Source organism: Patagioenas fasciata, chromosome 1, assembly GCF_037038585.1.
Source record: "Patagioenas fasciata isolate bPatFas1 chromosome 1, bPatFas1.hap1, whole genome shotgun sequence".
Lineage (NCBI taxonomy): Eukaryota > Metazoa > Chordata > Aves > Columbiformes > Columbidae > Patagioenas > Patagioenas fasciata.
In genome coordinates this window covers 25,083,620-25,102,632 of record NC_092520.1, presented here as the reverse complement: position 1 = coordinate 25,102,632, position 19,013 = coordinate 25,083,620, and the positions used below count along the sequence as shown (strand labels likewise).

Sequence of the window (19,013 nt, the reverse complement as noted above, 5' to 3'; positions counted from 1 at the left end):
AGGATTACCTAAGAAGTCATGTCAAGTGGTAGACCAAAAAAAAATGTTTTTCTTTCCCTGACTGCAGTTTATAAACAGGACATGCCCATGAATATACATTTCTTAGCTCACTTGATACCTTTTATAGCTAGGCTGTCAATCACCATGCCCTTCATCCTTTTGAAAAGATTTCTGTATACCCAAAGTAAAAATAAATAGCTACCGGCAAAAATCTTCACGACTCAAACCACTGGCTGTTTTACAGCAACTTTATATAAATGACTGCAGTGAGGTAGTGTCAAGAAAAATCAGGCCATATGATTTTACAGTGAAATTTGTGTTTTTCATGGTTGTTTTTCCCTCATGTTTCTCCTCGTTATGTGCAGACGACCCTTCAGTTACAGACTCTGCGTTAGCGCTCTCCCGTTATTACTCAAAACTATTTTCTTCGTTCTTCAAAGAACTGGTGTCAGTAAACCATCTCAATTCCAACCAGTTGTTGAAGTGAAAGTGTCATGTTTTATGCAGTTTGGAAATCCCCTTCCATATAACCCTCCTGGGCAAGTGCTGGTGACACACAGCATATGGGGTTTACTGTGTAATACCCTTACTTGCACAACAGCATGTTCAGATGCCACTAGATAGGATGTAACACTTTGGTTAAAAAAAACCAAAAAAACTCACTGGTGTTACATAAGAGCACTTGTACAGACTTGCAAAATCTTTTTAATTTTTTTTTTTTTTAATTATAGGGAAGCAAAACTTCTTTTTTTTTTTTTTTAATTAAAACATTATCTATAAGGATGTCCTGTTTCAGCTGTTGAAGTAACCTGTGGCAGGAGAGATCGCAATTTCAGAGAGAGAGGGTTTTTGCTGGTTTTTTCCCCCCACCCAACATAGCTCTTTTTAACCGAAGAGCACTTGTGCAAGGGCGCTCCCTTGCTGGGGTAAAGGCTTTGCAACAGCAACTCTTCCACCTAGGCACAGGCAACAGTTAATAAAGCTCCAGCATCACTGACTTGTGGCTTCTCTATAGAAGCACCAGTGTCCTCACAGAGACCAAGTTAAATATCTGTGCAGTCTTTTTAACTGGGTCTATTATACCCTTCAGAATTCAGCCCTTCCTGCTAACCTAGAAAAAATCTTGGTTTTCTGAGAGCTATGAGGGCTAACACAGCTCCCTGGCTATGCTGGAGAAAGGCAAATGACTTTCTTCCCCTTCAGAGGGTAACGTTACTCAGGGTTTGTCTCATGCTACATTGGAATGGAAATTGCAAAACAAAACGTACCATCTGCTTTTTATTAACTAAAAGAAAAAACACTAATTTGGGCTTAGTACCCAAGGAAGAAAGCACAAAATGATGTCACATTTAAAATCAAATTATTTCCTAGGAAAGACAGTAGTAATTATAGTCGCTTTAACTACACGTAAAATGAGTAATAATTTTGGAGTCACCACAAGTTAGATTTTCAAAAGTGTTTGGCTCCTGAAAGATATAACAGTTGCTTTGTAGATTATTAAGAGCCTAAACTGATTAAGTATCAAACTCCTAGTACTTGTTTGTCCACTGCATCATTAAAGGCTTTGAAAAGCTAAACTCAGGGGTTTTTTAAGTTATCAAAAAGATCTCATCTTCTCCCATGTTTTTTCTTTCACCAGATCGGAAGAGGAAAATAGGTTATTTCTTCTTCATCTCTGGATTGGATTCTCAGCCAGGAAATTAAATCAAAACTAAAGGACATATAACTGAAAACAATCCACTGACATAGAATACTTTCATTCAAGTATTTATATATGATGCTTAGGTCTGGCGAAAACCCAGTTAACTTCTATAACAACCTAATTCAAAAGAGAATGGCGATCCTAAAAAGTAACAAGTGGGATTCACCTGCTTTGAAATCTTGCAGTGGAGCTGGAACCAGCACTGGGCTGCGGTTCTGGATGCGGAACTCGAGCTTCTGCTTGGTCAGGTACCGGAGCTCAGTGACACCGTATCCTCCTGACTCACGCGGGGCACTATTGCATGAACCTGGCCTGAACCCTTCCACAGATCAAGAGAGGTCATCGCTACCTACTGACTAATTCAGTGAACTGAAAACACAGCATCAGCACAGCCAAAACCCTTTATAAAATGGAAATTTCTTCAAGAACACAAGGATACATCTTCCTCTTCTGATAATATGAAAGATTTGACCCAGGGTGTGTTCAGGTTTGACTTAAGCTAATCTAAGACTGTGCTACTGTTGGAAAAGCTGTGAAGTTCTTTCCCCAGTAATTTCAATGGAGTCTCCTTATGGCGGCAGAAATTTTATTTGAACAGGGGGGTGGGGTGTGTTTTTGGAAATACAGTTGGGGTTACAGTGTTACCTTCAGTTGATGAATGAGGTTATGAATCACCCCACAGACATATATGATCACTATGGTGAGTACAAGGGAGGCTGTGTGAGTGTTTAGGTGGGGAAAAGCAAAGGAAAATAATGCTTCTAAATTGAAAAAAAGGTTTTAAAAATCAAATATGTACTTTTCATACGTATTATGTACTTAAACAGCTATCCCAGCTGCTCATATGCATTTACGAATACCTATAACAGGCACTGCATTTTATAGGCAGAACATTCTTCCAAGCCTTTTCTGACTGAGCCCTTAGTAAACCTTGGCTGTTGCAGGAACAGATACTTTCTAGGTCTGATTGCAAGAAGCACAGCCAGAAAATGAGCTTAAAGATTTTAAAAACCAGAATGGACAGTGATAATCAGTGAAGCCAGAGAATGTCTTTACTTCTGGTCCACATACGGTAATTCAGAGTAGTCAGAGAAAACAGCTGGCAATCTGTACCTAAAGGGAATTTGGACTGCTGAATAGAAGGTACGGCAATCTTAAAAAAAAAAAAAAAAGAAAAAAACCCTTCAAAAATAAATGGAACCATGAATTAAATATCTTAGATATGTTTCACTTATCAGGATATATGCACATACATATTATTCCCTTTTAATGTGTTTCTCTGGGGATATGGAAAGGAGATTCCACACAGAAGCCTTCTCTTTTCAAATTCATCTTAAATACCGAGGAGGTCTTTACAAAGAAGCATACTTACACACGAAATGAAACGAACGTGCATTCAGCACCTGAGTGATGCAAAAAAATAGCACTGAGCATGCTAAAGAATATTAATTCGAACTGAAGATAGTGAAATGACAGGTGTCATTTATATTGACAATATACATATCTAATTTTATTCCCTTTTCACAGTCATTTATTTGCATCACAGAATCACAGAATCACAGAATTGGCTAGGTTGGAAAAGACCTCAGAGATCATCAAGTCCAACCCTTGGTCCAACTTCAGCCCATTTACTAGATCATGGCACTAAGAGCCATGTCCAATCTCAGTTTAAAAACCTCCAGGGACGGTGAGTCCACCACCTCCCTAGGCAGGCCATTCCAATGCCTGATCACTCTTTCCGTAAAGAACTTCTTCCTAATATCCAGCCTAAACTTCCCCTGGCAGAGTTTAAGCCCATGTCCCCTTGTCCTATTGCTAACTGCCTGGGAGAAGAGACCAGTTCCCACCTGACTGTAACTTCCCTTCAGGTAGTTATAGAGAGCAATGAGGTCACCTCTAAGCCTCCTCCTCTCCAGGCTGAACAACCCCAGCTCCCTCAGCCTCTCACCATAGGTCATGTGCTCAAGTCCCTTCACCAGTCTTGTTGCTCTTCTCTGGACCCGCTCCAGCACCTCAATATCCCTCCTGAACTGAGGGGCCCAGAACTGAACACAATACTCCAGGTGTGGCCTCACCAATGCAGAGTACAGGGGAAGGATCACTTCCCTTGTCCTGCTGACCACACTATTTTTGATACAGGCCAGGATACCATTGGCCTTCTTGGCCACCTGGGCACACTGTTGGCTCATGTTGAGCTTGCTGTCAATCAGTACCCCCAGGTCCCTTTCTGTCTGGCTGCTCTCCAGCCACTCTGTGCCCAGCCTGTAGCGCTGAAGGGGGTTGTTGTGGCCAAAGTGCAGGACCCGGCACTTGGCCTTGTTGAACTTCATCCCATTGGAATCAGCCCATTTTTCCAGTCTATCCAGATCTCTTTGCAGAGCCCTCCTGCCTTCCATCAAGATCATCCACAAAAATTCTGAAACAAATCTTGTTTTGTCCTTCCCAAAACAATAAAGTCTTCAAGCAGACAAAATCCCCAGCTCTTTGGAAGGTCATTCTAGACTGTGATGTCTTGTCTTGGTGTCTCCTGAAACTGAGAGGTTATCTTCACAACAGGGACATATTGTGCTGTTGTATAATACATATACGCAGGTACACTATAGTCAAACGTAGAACACCATCTGTGACAGTAATTTCTTCTAGAGTTGCTCTAAACAGGAGCCAGAAACGAAAGAAGACAGCATCATCCCTCCAGTCCTGGAGCAAACTTCACTAGAAGCCAATTGATGATAGAACATTGCACCAGAATAATGTTAGATGTCCAATTTGTCATTAACTCTTACTGTATGTCATTTAAGCCCTTGAATAAATACTATGCGTATAATATTTTGTATTTTAATGTTTTGCATCATTCTGCTAGCCATGAATAGATGGGGCTGTAAGATATGGGATTTGTTGGGGCTTCGATGTTTTCTAGTCAACACAAAGAAATAAGAGCTGATTCACACCATTTTAATACTGACATCTACAACAGATCACATGGATTAAACTCTAATAATACCTGTATCTCTCCAATGACTGTAAAGGGAACTTGAAGTGACTACCTTAAGTATGGACAGCAAATGTCTGAGTTTCGAAAAATGATGCCCCAGTTGTCCAGATCAGAAAAGACTAAAATCGGGATCAAAATGAAAATCTGAAACCACCTAATAAGAAAGACGATAAATCTGTCAAAGGAACTGCACCTGTTCCTTCTAAACCTCTCCTGTGAGAATGGAGCAATGCTACTGCACATGGAATTTCCTTCTGCTATTCCTCCTGCGAGTATCAGACAAGGAGAAAAGCAAAAGAGACGAGAAAAAAAAAAAGGTGTCTGCAACTCGATAGGATAGTTTGATGGTTTTATCATTTCTCTGTCACAAAAAGAAAAAAAAAAGTTTTCTGGTAATATTTAGTGGGGAAGATTGCCAATCGTTAAGGAAGTTTCTTTTCCATTGGTTTCCCGAACAGAGACTTGGGCATGGATTCCAGAAATTCTTCTTAAATAAATAACTTATTTGTAAATTAAAGAGAGTAGCTTGATCTGGGTGTCTCTGGAAAAAGGACCCCAAGCAAAGAAAACCCTGGGCAGTTATAACCTTACAATCTAAGCCTCCCACCCCTTGCACACAAATTCGGGCCAACTTAAAACTGGAGCCTTGGGTCTCCCCATTCTTCATTGGATCTCTTCATTTTGGTCAGGTGGGACGTTATTTTCTCTGTAGGTAGGTTTTTCTTTTACTGACCAGACTGGACGTCAGTTTTAGGTTGCTATTTTGCATCTGCAGCTGGGGAGAAAAATAAGTCCTTGGCAATAACCAAAACATTCTTCTGTTTCTTGTCTTCTCTTAAATGCACCATTCCATTCCTTTACTTATCTCTAGGGATGCTGCTCTTGCTGACAATCAAAAGCTCCCTTATCTTCTTGCTTGAACAGATTCTGGGGCTCTCCTCCACTTATCAAGGCAGAAAGTTCAAAACTTCACAGCTTGTGGCCTAAGCAAACTTAGTCACTCATGCTGAGTTATGCTAAACAAGTTCCATATAAGCAGTTCCTAAAGATAAAAATCAGGATACCAAATAATTCAATAAGGTAAGGCAGTCTATTTCCTAACATCAACAAAAAGAAGAATCAGGACATGACTAAACAATGACAATAATCTGGGAAAGTGGAGCAAGAGAACTGGTATGATCTTCAGTAATATAGAGTGGGGACTATGAACCAAAGTATAAGTAGTATGGGAAATACTGAACAAAAGTGTGCCAAGTTAATACAAGCTTATTGTATTAACTTGGCTTTTCCTTTTCTTGAGCTTCATGAGATTCATGTTAAGCAGTACTGACCCAAGTATCAATGCCTGGGCTACACTGTTAGTGACTGACCTCCAGCTAGGCTTTGTGATGCTTATCACAACCCAGTCAGCCTGGCAGCTCAGTTTTCAACCCACCTCACTGTCCATTCATCGAGGTTGTATTTCATCATTTTGTCTATGAGGATGATGCAGGAGATACTGTCAAAAGCCTTTCTAAAGTTGAGATAAACGGCATCCTTTGTTTTCTCATCATCCACCAAGCCAGTTATCTTGTTTTAGAAGGCTAACGAGATGGTCATACATGATCTTCCCTTCACACAAACATGGTGATTGCCCCCAGTTCTCTTATGTTTGGAAATGGGCTATAGATTATTTGCTCCATCAGTGTCCCAGGGATTATGGTGAGGCTGACCAGCCAGAAGTTCCCTGGGTCCTGTTTCTTGCCTTTCCTGAATAAATGAGTCACATTTGCTCTCCTCCTGTCATCAGGAACCTCTCCCAGTTGCCAATGAGCTTTCAAAGTCTATCAGGACTAGCCTGACAGTGATGTCAGCCAGCTTCCTCAGCACTTGTGGTTCCACCCTATCAGGTCCTATGGACTCACGTAGGTCCAGTTTGTTTAAAATGTTCCCTAAGCTGTTATCCCTGTATCAAGGGTAACTCTGTCCTAGTTTAGGCCCTTCTGGTCTCTGGGACCTGGGATTCCTGAAGGTAAAGACCGAGGCAAAGAAGGCATTGACTGCCTCAGCCTTTTCCATCTCCATCACCATAATTCTTCTTGCTGTAGAGGTGTCTACACAGTCACTGAGACTTTTTTCAGGATGGGCTTTCAAGTTTGAAGAATCTAAATATAACAATAGATTACGCAGAAGTATTTGTAACCCTGAAACCAGATACAGGACAAACTGTAACACTACTTTAACTTAAGAGTCCTATAACATTCAGTATGAAAAATCTGAACTTGAATTACATTATGACGAGCTTCTAAAGAGAGAACTGACAATTTCCTAGTTCCAGAATGGATTTAGAATTGGACTTGGTACACATATCTTTGTTTATCTTCAATTCGCTCGGCAGAAAATGAAATACATTTCAGACCCTGAAATTCCATGTTGCGAGCTTAATTTAGTTTCTGGTATTCTGCCTTTCTTGCCATCCTTCTTCTGCCCTGGCATCTTTGTGTGACATTAAACCCTCTGCTGCAGGTTAGACTTTTTACTTCAGAGCAGAGCCTCAGCATCTAGTGGAAATCTAATGCTTGAACGATTCTCCATACTGGAGTCAATAACTGTCCATGATAAATCTAAACAAGAAGTACTTTAAGGTGACTCACTGAATGAACTGGTACTGAGTTTTAATGACCTTTACAGTAATTAAAGTCATGTCTTGCTGGATGGACTGGCGATTCAGCTCCGTTAGCCTGCACTGATACCTGGGGCTGTTCTCTGGCCACAAGGCCAGATGGCACAAACCAGCCTACACGCATACAATAAAACATTATCTAAATGCTGGTGGCAACATCCAACTCTCTCTCAATTCCTCAGCTCTTGCGAGCTCCTGAAGTGTGTCTGAGAATTGTCAGGGGAGCTGCAGGTTGGGAAGTGGAGCAGCTTTGCTAGAGAGGAACAGGAGGGAACAGCCAGGCTGGCCAGAGACTGACAAGATCCTAAACAGGACAAATGAGGTTACAATAAAAACGATGACACCTGATGGCTGCCTGTCTCCTTACCAACATGCAGATGAAACATTATGATTAAAAATTATTTTGCCAAACCTTTATAGTTTGCATCACGAATTACCCCAGAACAGGTTTATTAGGACAAGCAGATAATTCACCCCAAAGTGAGCACGGGGATGCACAGTAACGTGCTCTGCAACTAAAGCACGTTTCCATTACAGCCACCCTGAAACTGCAGAAACAGTTACTCCAAACACACGGAGCAAAACCCCACAGAAAGTCACAGCAATGCCCTCAGGCAGCTCTAAACCAAATGAACAAAAACCCCACTACACAGCCAGCCCTTTGGAAGAGGAGCCACTAGATTGTATCGTGCACAACATACATTGCTTATCTACCAGAAAAAAATTCCTGGCAATAGTAATGTCTTCTAGTAAAAAATGGTAAATACTTCTTATTCTAAGAAATTGTAAATGTAGGTGCAATTTAAGTATATTATTAAAAAGCATGAACATAAATTTGTTGAGTCTTCAAAATCACATCTGATTACAAAACTGCAGTCCAACGTTGTGTAGCAGCTAGACGTAAGTATATTCTGTCCAAGAAGAATTAAAATTGATCTCAGCTTGGGGAACACTGTGCAATTTCATTTTCCCAGAAAACCCAAATATAACAAAGAATGTCCTGAACTCCCCAAGTTCCTAATTTAATATCCAGTCCCCCAAATTAATAAAAATCATATTCCAAATAAAACAATCTTAACTAGTAGCACTAAAGGAAATTAATACGATTCTATAGAGTTGATGAAATTAGTTCATTATGAAAACCTAAATATATGAACTCGGTATCTGTCTCCTTATAGCTGGCTTACCAGAAGTGCCATAAGGATTTTATTTCCATATCAGGGCATCTTTCATCATGAGAAGCGGCACAAAACCATCTTCCAGCTAACTCTGGTTCTGTTCAAAGAGTTTTTAGTAGGTAATCTTTTGTAATTAAGACAAATTTTATTATCTACACCCATCTTCAGGCAAAACTGTCTCTGAACCAAAACAGATTTTAAAAATACAGGTTTTAAAAAAAATGTTATTAAAACTAAGTATTTTCAGAAACTCCTAAACTTGTTGTTGTTGTTGTTTAAATTCAGGTACTGTGAGATAGTAAAGCAATTAAAATGAATAAAATATTGAGAATTTTTATTTCAGAGATTCCAAGATTACCAGGTGATTTAACTTGGATACCAAATGCTCCTATTAAATATGTAAGGCTAGGTAAAGTATAAATAGCTGAAAGGAAAATAGTTACCTACCAAATGCACCAAACTAGTCTACAAGTATCTACAAGTAAACAAGCACTATAGAAGAACTGTATTTTGAGTGATTTACATGCAGTTCATAGACCCATCTGACTGTCAGGAGAAGATACTTAAATGTCATTAACTACATCAGCTTATGTGAAGATTGCACTTCAGAAGAGGAACAAAATAGACATCAAGAAGAAGGTTAAATCGAAGCCATTATGATAACCTTTAAGTCTGATTCTTTTAAATAATTTTACTTGGCTGATAAGCTTTTGATTACAGCAGATGCACTACTGTAAGACTTTAAAAGTCCTATCTGCCTTTCATGTAATGAAATTGTATGTATTTCTCGACTCTACAAAAAATATTATCATTGACAATCTTTCCAGTCCATTACCACAAAAATAAATCTTTGTGGGTCAAAGATGGGCAGGCTTTTATGGTGAGTCTGCCCTTTAAGGTGCATCTTAAATCAGAAGAATAAAATATGCTATGCCTCATGATGGTCAAAGAAAGATTTACTTAAAAATAAAGTCAACAAACCCTCATGGATTTACTGCATGTGTAATATAGTTAAGGCTCCTACCATTTGATGTAAAGAGCGACTGGCTTGCTCTTAAATATTTTAAAACATTTCTATATGTTTCCTATTTTGCTAACTTTTCTTAGCACTCTAATTTTCTATTTTAAAATTAAATACATTTTGTATTAACATATTTTGTTGGAGATACAACCAGTATTGAATATTAATTCAATGCTCCTTGAAAATTATATAAACAGACAAAAGAAAGGACCTGTTATGTTTCCCAGAAGGTGAGCATTCAGCACAAGTTTTAAGATTTCACCCTACACTTTAATAATTATCCTTTAGATAGGACATAGTAGGGAGCTAAAGGGTCAAACCGGCAAACCATGTTACTAAACGGTATTCTTTTTCACATCTATTTCTATGTCAGCACACACAGAAATCAGGGAGCAAGTGCTGTAATTGCTTCACAAGGTCTTTCATCACAGTGAAATCTCTAAACTCTTAGACATCATAAGGTTCGCGGTATATTACTATATGTACAATGGGTTTTGTTCACTTGAACACTGGAGTCTTTGCTTTAAAGTGGAGTCTTAACAACTATAACAACTGATGATGGCAATCTAAATCTAGAAGATAACTAAACATTTTTTAAAACAAAGAAGCAAAAAATCAGAAAACAAAAATCCAAGCCACAATAGCGGAAAGAGCCTTCCCTGTCTTACACTGACCTTCCTCCCTATCTTCCTCCTCATCTTCACATTCGAGTCACTCTCCAAGGAACACAGAGAGCTTCCTTTATGTCCCAAATACAACTTAAAAGTGAGGCAGCACCTTCATCACCTGCCTACAGGAACATTAGGAAATCAATTTCCACAGTCCATAAAATGCCAGTGAACCGAAGAAGAAAACAAGTGTGACAAGATGGTTATATTACATCACACTTCAAAATGCAGAATCCAGAGCCTTCCTCCGAATCATCGACCTATCTTTTCTGAAGAAAATAACACTTTAAAAAAACATTCAAGAACTAAAATGCTGAGGAGTATATGAAGTAATATATGTAGAAATATGTAAGTGAACACAAAAATACAGAAGGCCAAGAAGAAATCAAGACATTATCATTAATTTGACCTTTTCTATTAATAAAGTAATGGTCACTCACCCAGATCAGTGGATGGGCACACAATCAATCAGCAATACACCAATTTTATAGCATGGTGGCATATCTTAATATAAGGGTCAATAAAACACAGTAATTTACAGAACAAGTGCTAGTTTACAATATGAACAGTAAGTTAAAAACCACAACGCTCCCCTCCCCCTGCATCATCCAAAGGTCTTGCTAAAAGTATTAAGGGGAAACCAAACCAATGCTTTCAGGAAAGGAAGAGAACTTTGGGACAAGCCAGTCTTGCCTTCCCTTGTGCTGCCAGTGGATGATACTCGTACAATGCAGCATCAACACAAGCCGTTCTACCAAACTCCAAGGTGCAGGGTGGCACCAGGGGCACCAGAAGTGAACAGCAATTATCCTATGTAGATTACAAGCATATGTTATTATCATGCAGCACAATTTATTCAGAGAGAAGAGAGGATATGCAAATCTTGACTAAATTAAAATACTGAACACAGATCATTCTAACTCATTTGAATCAAGACACATACTGTACCCATGATTTGGAGCATCCTTATTGAAAGTAATTAGATTTTGGCAAGTCTTTCCCCATTAACACAGCCAGTCAAAAGAAAAAAATATCATACATACTGGCTGTTTTATCCCCATATCTCATGAAAAATTAAGTACTTTGTTAATATCACTGTTGAATAACCTTTAAATATTTTTCTTATATATAAAACCCTTCTCTCTTTTATTATTTTCAGTATTTTAATTTACATACAAATAAGGTGTCAAATCAACTTACTTATTTTAGAAAGTGACTTTGCTAGACTGTATGCTGGTCTGAACTCCAGAAATGCTTTGAGAGAGTGCCTCAAGACTTCTAACTGCGACAATATTTTCACTGAAAGAAAAAGCAGTGAATTTGTTACAGGCTATGAGCTATTCTGTTGTAAAATCACAGACCGGCAATCCACATTCTTACTTTGAGTAGCTATATCAAGTACCATTAACCACTGACCTTCCTTACATGAACTCACATTAACACCACAATGTTTTTACAAAAGTAGAGACAACAGCTTATTTTGGCTGTGAAGACAAGGCCTGAATCACAGGCCATGAACTGGAAGGGAGCCTGGTCCTGGGAGAGGCAGAAAATCCAAAGTATTTTTCTCACCTTCTGTCCTTCAAAACCGACACAACAAGCATTATTCAACAACAATACAGGCTACCTGCACATGAAAATGAAGCACGATAAGAAAAAAGCCCACAAGATACTAATAAGAGTCCTAGAAATGGATTTTCAATGGTATTTACTTAAACATGCCCAGCTCATAATATGAATGGCTTCCAAGCAGAACTTAACTATTAATTTTTTGTAAGTATTTCAACCTTTGTAATATATGTATTGTTTATTTTGCTTTCTTCAGAAAATGAACAATCCCAGCCAAAATTTCACATCTTTGCCATGTATAAAGAGGAAACACAAACAACAACATCAGCAGACTTCTTCCAAAAAGAAATAAGTAAAAACTCACTCTGTACTTCCCTAGATTAAAATTAATAAATACAGACTAATTTCCCTCAGGCTGTTGTGTTTTTGAACATGAGTCTGCATAGATGTTTAATGATGTTTAGCTAATTGGTTTTAATTTTATGCCCCCTCAGTTAGTTCAGTTTACCTTTTCTATTTACCTCTGAAATGACATGGCCTCCTAAGGCCCCTTCTTTGCCCACTCTGTCTTTTCAGAATTCTTTCTTTTCTCATTAACAAGTTACGGGTTTATCTTCAGGTTAAGACAAGACACCATTCGTTTCTGTATGGTCCTGCCAGGAAAGGGTCAGTCATGGCTATGATGAGGGCAAGTCAGCAGTCTGTAAAAACTCAACTGATGAAGGTGATAAACCTTATGCCACCATTTCTCCTCACAGTCGTAGTTTCTGTCCTCCTCTTTCCATGTGGGAATGAACACAATCTCCCAGTGACACCACTGTTTGGATAGTTCTGTCTAGGCACACGTGCATGACTAACTGCATGATGGCAGGACAGACAGACATGTCGCTCTGCTTCCATTTTTGAAGAGTGAGCTTCTAGCGATCACGGTCAAGAAGAAATCATAGAACAAGCCTGTTGCATGCAAGGTGCTGCCCTGTGTCTGCACCAAGTCTGAAACAAGAGTCCCAATGTATGGACCAACCTATGTCCTTGCAGCCTCAATGTGTCACTGTTCACTATTTTATTAGATAAGCTTTTTAAGATAGAATAAAAGGAAAGAAAGTAAGATGTGCATGACTTCAGACTAAATTCCAAGTATGTCCTGAAACTGAGACAGGTTCTTGGTGATATAAAAGACTAAGCAGAGATATGGGAATTAGAAGAAGCTAGAAGAGTCAAAATGGTATAGATTTAGAATATTTATTTCAATAGATGACTGGGCTGAAATGAGGAAATATTAATTACCGCATTCTACAAAGGGTTTCAGCAGTGATCCAAAAGACTGCAGAGAATGTATATAAATATATAATTTTTAAACATATATATTTAATATCTATGTCTCTATCTCTCTATCTATCTCAAGTGTTCAAGGTCAGGTTGGACAGGGCATTGAGAAATCTAATCTAGTGCAAGATGTCCCTGCACACAGCAGTGAGGCTGGACCATTCCATGGTTCTGTGATACAGCTCCCTTTCCATTCTAACCTACATTTGCAGCATAAAAGACAATGGTCTAGAGGACTTCAAGCTTACTTTGTTAACCTGTTTTCAAAAGCAAATCAAGTAAAGCTTCTCTCATGCATACCGCTGACCTGCCAAATGAAAGCCTACACCTGTCTTTCCATGTGCTCCATCAATTCCTTATAGCAAGCAATTTGCATTACCTTTGAGTTAAATGCCCTTGAGTGTACAGTAACACAGCCGCAGTGGATTTCATAAGAATTATGGCAGCATTCCAGACACACAAACTACATTAAATTGCTCATATCTGACGCAGCACAAATGTGGAGTATTGCTGCTGGTGTGGTAGTTTGGGAGGGTGGAAAGAGAACAGAGAGAAAGAAGAACTGTGCTTAAAGAAAAGAAAAAGAAAGATCACAGAATAAAGGAGAAATCTGGGTGGGCACAACAGAATATGGCTGTTGGAGATCAAACACAAGACTATTTAATATGTTTTTTTCTAATAAAAATGTTGACGTACGGGGAAAAAAAAGTGAAAAGTTGCAGAAGAAAAACCACAAACACAGAAGTAATTCAGGAGCAGAGAAGGTAGCTAGAAGACAAAAAGCAGCAACTGAGAAAGAGTAAGATACAAATGGCCTACCCTCTCCAAAATAATGTGCCTTGACAGTCACCAGCACATCACATCAGCCCAGGAAGAGCCTGTTCAGGCACTGTGAAGCCCAGGAGACTTGGGCACGTCTGACCCACCTAACTTAAGATCTGATAAGGCTTTCTGCATTTTTTTTTAAGCTGGGGAACTAGAATAGGAAGGAGGAAAAAAGCTTTATTTCCCAAGATATTGAAATATTTCAAATACTTTAGCAGAGGTACAATGGAGGCCCTCAATCCCACACAAACAGTGCTGCCCTCTGTCATCTTTTAACATGGTATTCCCATTCCTTCAGTGTTGTTTCAGCTCATAAGAAAGAAGTTAAGCAGTCATTAAGGAATATAATATTCATCTTCAAACAATCAGTGACACTTTTTATCTACTTCAAATATCTGAATGATTGTACTATTTCCCCCCTAGAAATTTTTAAACTCTCATTTTCATCTGGAAATGGAGATACCTAAATTTAAAAAACAGTATATTTTTTTTGTTTCTATAAAGGCTTTAATTTCCTCTGACTGCCTCACAGAAACACATCTTCAGTTTCAGTAGAGATGAGCTGGTATTGATTTCCCCCCCTAAAACCTTTTAGTCCTCCTAGTAAAGATGATCTGACTGTTTTGACACAAATCTGTTGTCCTCATGCTAATCTGCTGCCTATTTTAGGCATATTTCAAATAATATAAAAGCAAAAAAACCCCACCAAAATAATGCAGACCTGCCATTAGCTTGGTTGAAATCCACTCTTACACCTTGTGGCTACTTCTTAACAACTAGAGACTTAAACTGAACTATTAGCTACGGACATTACAGGCTCCAGTGCAAGCCAGGAATTTGAAGCATGCATTTGACTATTTAGTGATGTTAATTTCTGGCTACACAAAAAAAAAAAACAAAACAAAACAAAAAAAAACACAACAAAAAACAAACAACCAACAAACAACAAAAAACCTATGTTGAAGAAGTCTGTGTATTCCCAAAGCACTCCCCTCCAGAAAAGCAATGAGATACAGTATTAGAGCAGCAAGAGATATACTTACACGCAGCTACTGACTGCATTGCTTTTAAGTGGGGTTAAGCAAAACACAGTTCAAAGCTCTAAAGAAACAGTTGGTTTTCCTTAAATGCTTAGTATTAAAAAAATACCCACAAGAAGCAATGTGAAATAAAAAATATGAAGAAAGTATCTCTTTTTGGTTCCATCACTTTGACTCTAATGGCTGACAGAATTTAACATAAATTATACTTGATTTAATCTATCTGTGAAAACGGTCTTAGGTTTTAAAACAGAATAGATTCTGACTGGAATCAGCTACGGAATCCTTCAAATATTACCAAAAAGGTTTAAAAGATATTGCATCAACATACTGTTAGCATAGCATTTCCTACCTGAAAATATAGAAGGTCTTTTCTTAGCACGCCTTGGATGTATAGGCTCTATATTCCTAATATTTCTTTGAAACTTTCCTTTAAAATCATTTTCTAGCAGGATGTCTGGTGGCAGGCTTCTCCGTCTTGTTGACTTATAACAAGTCTGATAGGAATTCAGTCTACTCCTTGTCCTAGAGCACAAGCTGCTGTCATCAACCGCCATCATAGAGCCCCACCTGCCACAGCCGCCCCGGTGCAAAGCCGAGCCCAACACCCAGCAGCGCAAAGCTGAGCCCAACGCCCAGCAGTGCCAGACTAGTGGCCACAGACCCAACAATCTTGGATCTCCTCATGCTCAGCCCGGCGCTGGCTGGGGAGGTTGAGCAGGTTGACATGCGTGTGTTGGGACAGGTGTAGGGTTACCCCACCGCCCCTCCTCGCGCCCATGAGGAGACGCGCCCAAGTCGTTCGTGTGGAACTTTGGAGGTAATTAGGAAGTTCAGCAGACCTGAGCTCAGCGGCACAATCTCTGCAAAGGGGAAAATACAATTTAATATGAGGCACTGTCGAGGGCTGGCGTGGTTTATATTATACCAGCGGCATCTCTCAGATCAGTTCATTAATAGTTCATTAACTTGGCGAGCTAAACAAGTGTTGCTAAACCTCAAACAAAGAAAACAGAAAGAGCAAAAAAAACAAAACCAAAACACAACTCAAACAAGCAAAAGACAAAAAAAAACCCAACCAATCATACGGAAAACAAACAAACCAAAACAAACACCAAACCAAAACCCACACCAAACCAAACCCAAACAAAAAAGCATCAAACCAAACAAAAAAATAAACCAACTTAATGCCCAGCCTAGGGAACAGCTGGGAAAAAGTACAACCTGAACAGTTATGTTCGCGTTTTCAGTCCTTTCCTTTGACAAGGTTACATTTTAAAGACTGATAAACAGTCCAAACCAAAGGTTTTTGTGGCCACAACTGCTAGTTTGGGGTTTCTTTCCTCAAGTAGCAATAATGTTATTTCCTACTGGAGTTGGAATCAAAGATCTGCCAGTATGACTGATTTTCTCTCTATGTAACTGCTGACTAATAAAAATAAGCCATTGAAATATGTGTATGTTGAAGATGGTCTGTAAATTCTCCATTTAACTACTAAAAGCCAAGGTACTTTTCTTCTTTTGTTCCAATTACCCCAACAAAATCTTTAGACTCTGCCACAGACATGATCTCCCTTTCTCAAATGTTCAGAAAGAAGAAAGGACAAATCCTAACATTCTCTATGAATCTGCTAATTTTCTTACTTCAATTTTATCATAAATCAGACAAAAGAGATTAGCAAATTAAAAGTAATGAAACTTCTAACTACATACATTCTGCTGTTGAATAACAATAACTTTTAATGTGCTAAAGTGAATAAGCAGAGTAGTAATTCAAAGTGAGAGTAGCTAGTCTTTCAGCCACGGATACCTATGGCAAACTGATTTTAACACCTGAAGATAGAACTTGATTTCTCCAAATCATTTAAAACACTTAACCATGAATGCTTTGATTACTTTGCTAAAGAGAGGGGACACTGTATGATTGGTGTAGTGATCAGGAGGTTGGCTACTCCAGATACTGTTTTTGTATGAAATTCAGTACAACCTTTATTAGCACTGACAAGAAAGAAACTGTTCACCTACATGCTTTTAGAAATGAAGAGGGGAAATTATGCATCTTAATATAAACCTGTGTAGCTTTAAAAATATTTTATTGTGTTAGAAACAGAGAAGGATGAAATAGCCTGTGAGTTTTCATCCTCTTCCTCTAGAAATTAAATTGCATTTGGCTGGAAGTTGAAATTATGAATGTAAGAATCCAATCTTAAACACCCAGAAATCATACCTTGTGCTCAGAACAGACTGATTTTTAAACCAAAGTGATTTAAAGCAAGTGAACACTACCTGTAGATAGCAAACTGATTATTTCTTGTCTTGCTGAGTATTCAAAGGATCGTGAGCTCTGCTTGTATGCAGAAATAAGCTTTTGAAAATCCCACTGGACTCCAAAATAGGTTAGGTGGTGGGAATAAGGTTATAACCAAAGGGAATTGTATGCCTGAATTGCTCAGGTACTTTTAAAAAATTCCTCTAGGCACTGGTCTTCATCATTAGAGGCTAAAATACTTCTTTCATGTCCTTCAAATCTGTAGAATCTGTGGATCTCATCCTCTTTTTTTCCCAGTCAACAACAACAACAAAAAAGGTCAGAGGAGCTTTCCTTGCTTCCCCTTCTCTTCCAACTCTGCTTGCTTTCTCAGCTTTGACTGAACCAACATAAAAAATATTCAGTCCATTCTTGATAGTCCAACTAAACCAAAGAAAATAAATCAAATGCTTCTCAAAACAATAGAAAATGCTTAAATCTCAGCAAATATAAATATATCTGAACCAGGTGTGAAGACTGAGAAACAATGAATACCAAATGCAAGAATTGACATTTGAGGAGCTTTCAAGTGAAATTTGACAGACGTTTTAAATAAAATTTCAACATCTTCAGTAAGCAACCTAACCACCAGGTTACAGGATATTCTGGAAACAGCTCTTAATTTTTCCTGCTGAGGCTACTCCAACACGTATAAATAATTAAATATTCATTAGAAGAGTGACTTGAAAGTGACTGTTCCATATTCTAGGTGAGCGATACAATTGCTGCACTGTACAGCCTTACCTTCTCCAGCCCAATGAATATTCATGCCACGGGGAACATTTCCAGCAGGGGAAATCGCCGCTGGGATAGTCAAAGGTGCGATAGTGATCGCACTCCTTCAGACAGGGGAGACCGTCAAGGGCACAAGCCCCTGGTCCAGCAGCGGCACACTGGAATGGGAGAACAGGTCACCCTGGAGGGGCATTCAGGTGGGAATCCAGGAGAGGAGAGGTGAACACCACAAACCTCTCATCACTAAATTGCCTTTTGTGGGATCCACTCTAGAACACATACTTTGAAAATACATTCAGACCCAAAAATCCAGACCGGCAAACGCTTGTTCTGAAAACTGAAAATCCTAAGCAGGTGAAGTAAAGGAATATGCAGCAGGAGAACAGAAGTTGAAGGTGTTTGTGGTGTCCAAAACTTCTTGGAGTGAGATGCCCAACTGCCATTTTATCAGGCTCTTCTAGTGACTTAGTTTATGTATCTCCTCTTGGTCATTTTCTCCTCTTTGAGACATATCTGTAAAAACTTGACAGTCTGCTCCCAAGTGAGACCACCATGGAATAAGTTACATCACAGTACAAAGAACAAAACCAGGAACAGGGGAGGAAGAGGGACTTGGAAGAGCTGATTATTAATCATAAGATCAAAGAAATAAAGCAGATGCACTGAGAATTCAAAAAAGATTTTAAGATTCAGCACAGGAACAAAGGAAAAGAGCACTCAGTAGCATTTGTGATTCTTCTTCACCGAGGTTGCATTGACAACATCCCTCTCAGACCTCCTGTTTTCCACTTAGAGACGGAAGCTTTGCACGTGTATAGATGGAAATAAAACCCGAGTGGAAAAAAAAAGCAAGCATGATGTGTGGAAATAAAGGTTCCTCCATATACATCCAGGAATTCAGAAGGAAATTGAGAATCAAATTATTGAAGTATTTTGCAAAAATAAGTAAATCTTTGAAAATTACAAGAGACTGGAGAATGAAATATT

The 19,013-nt window shown here is 38.8% G+C and overlaps 1 protein-coding gene across 1 annotated transcript in view; it reads right to left on the bottom strand.

Annotated features, from left to right (window-relative positions):
* The window catches only part of FRY (FRY microtubule binding protein), a 186,051-nt gene extending 170,479 nt beyond the window's left edge, over nucleotides 1-15,572 (bottom strand). Inside the window, exons 1-2 of the mRNA XM_071804672.1 lie at nucleotides 15,336-15,572; nucleotides 11,424-11,522 (exon numbers count right to left, since the gene is read on the bottom strand). Coding sequence (XP_071660773.1) covers nucleotides 11,424-11,522; nucleotides 15,336-15,543 — 307 coding nt within the window. The 5' untranslated portion in view covers nucleotides 15,544-15,572. The remainder of the gene's footprint in view (nucleotides 1-11,423; nucleotides 11,523-15,335) is intronic.
* Nucleotides 15,573-19,013: the final 3,441 nt, after the last annotated feature.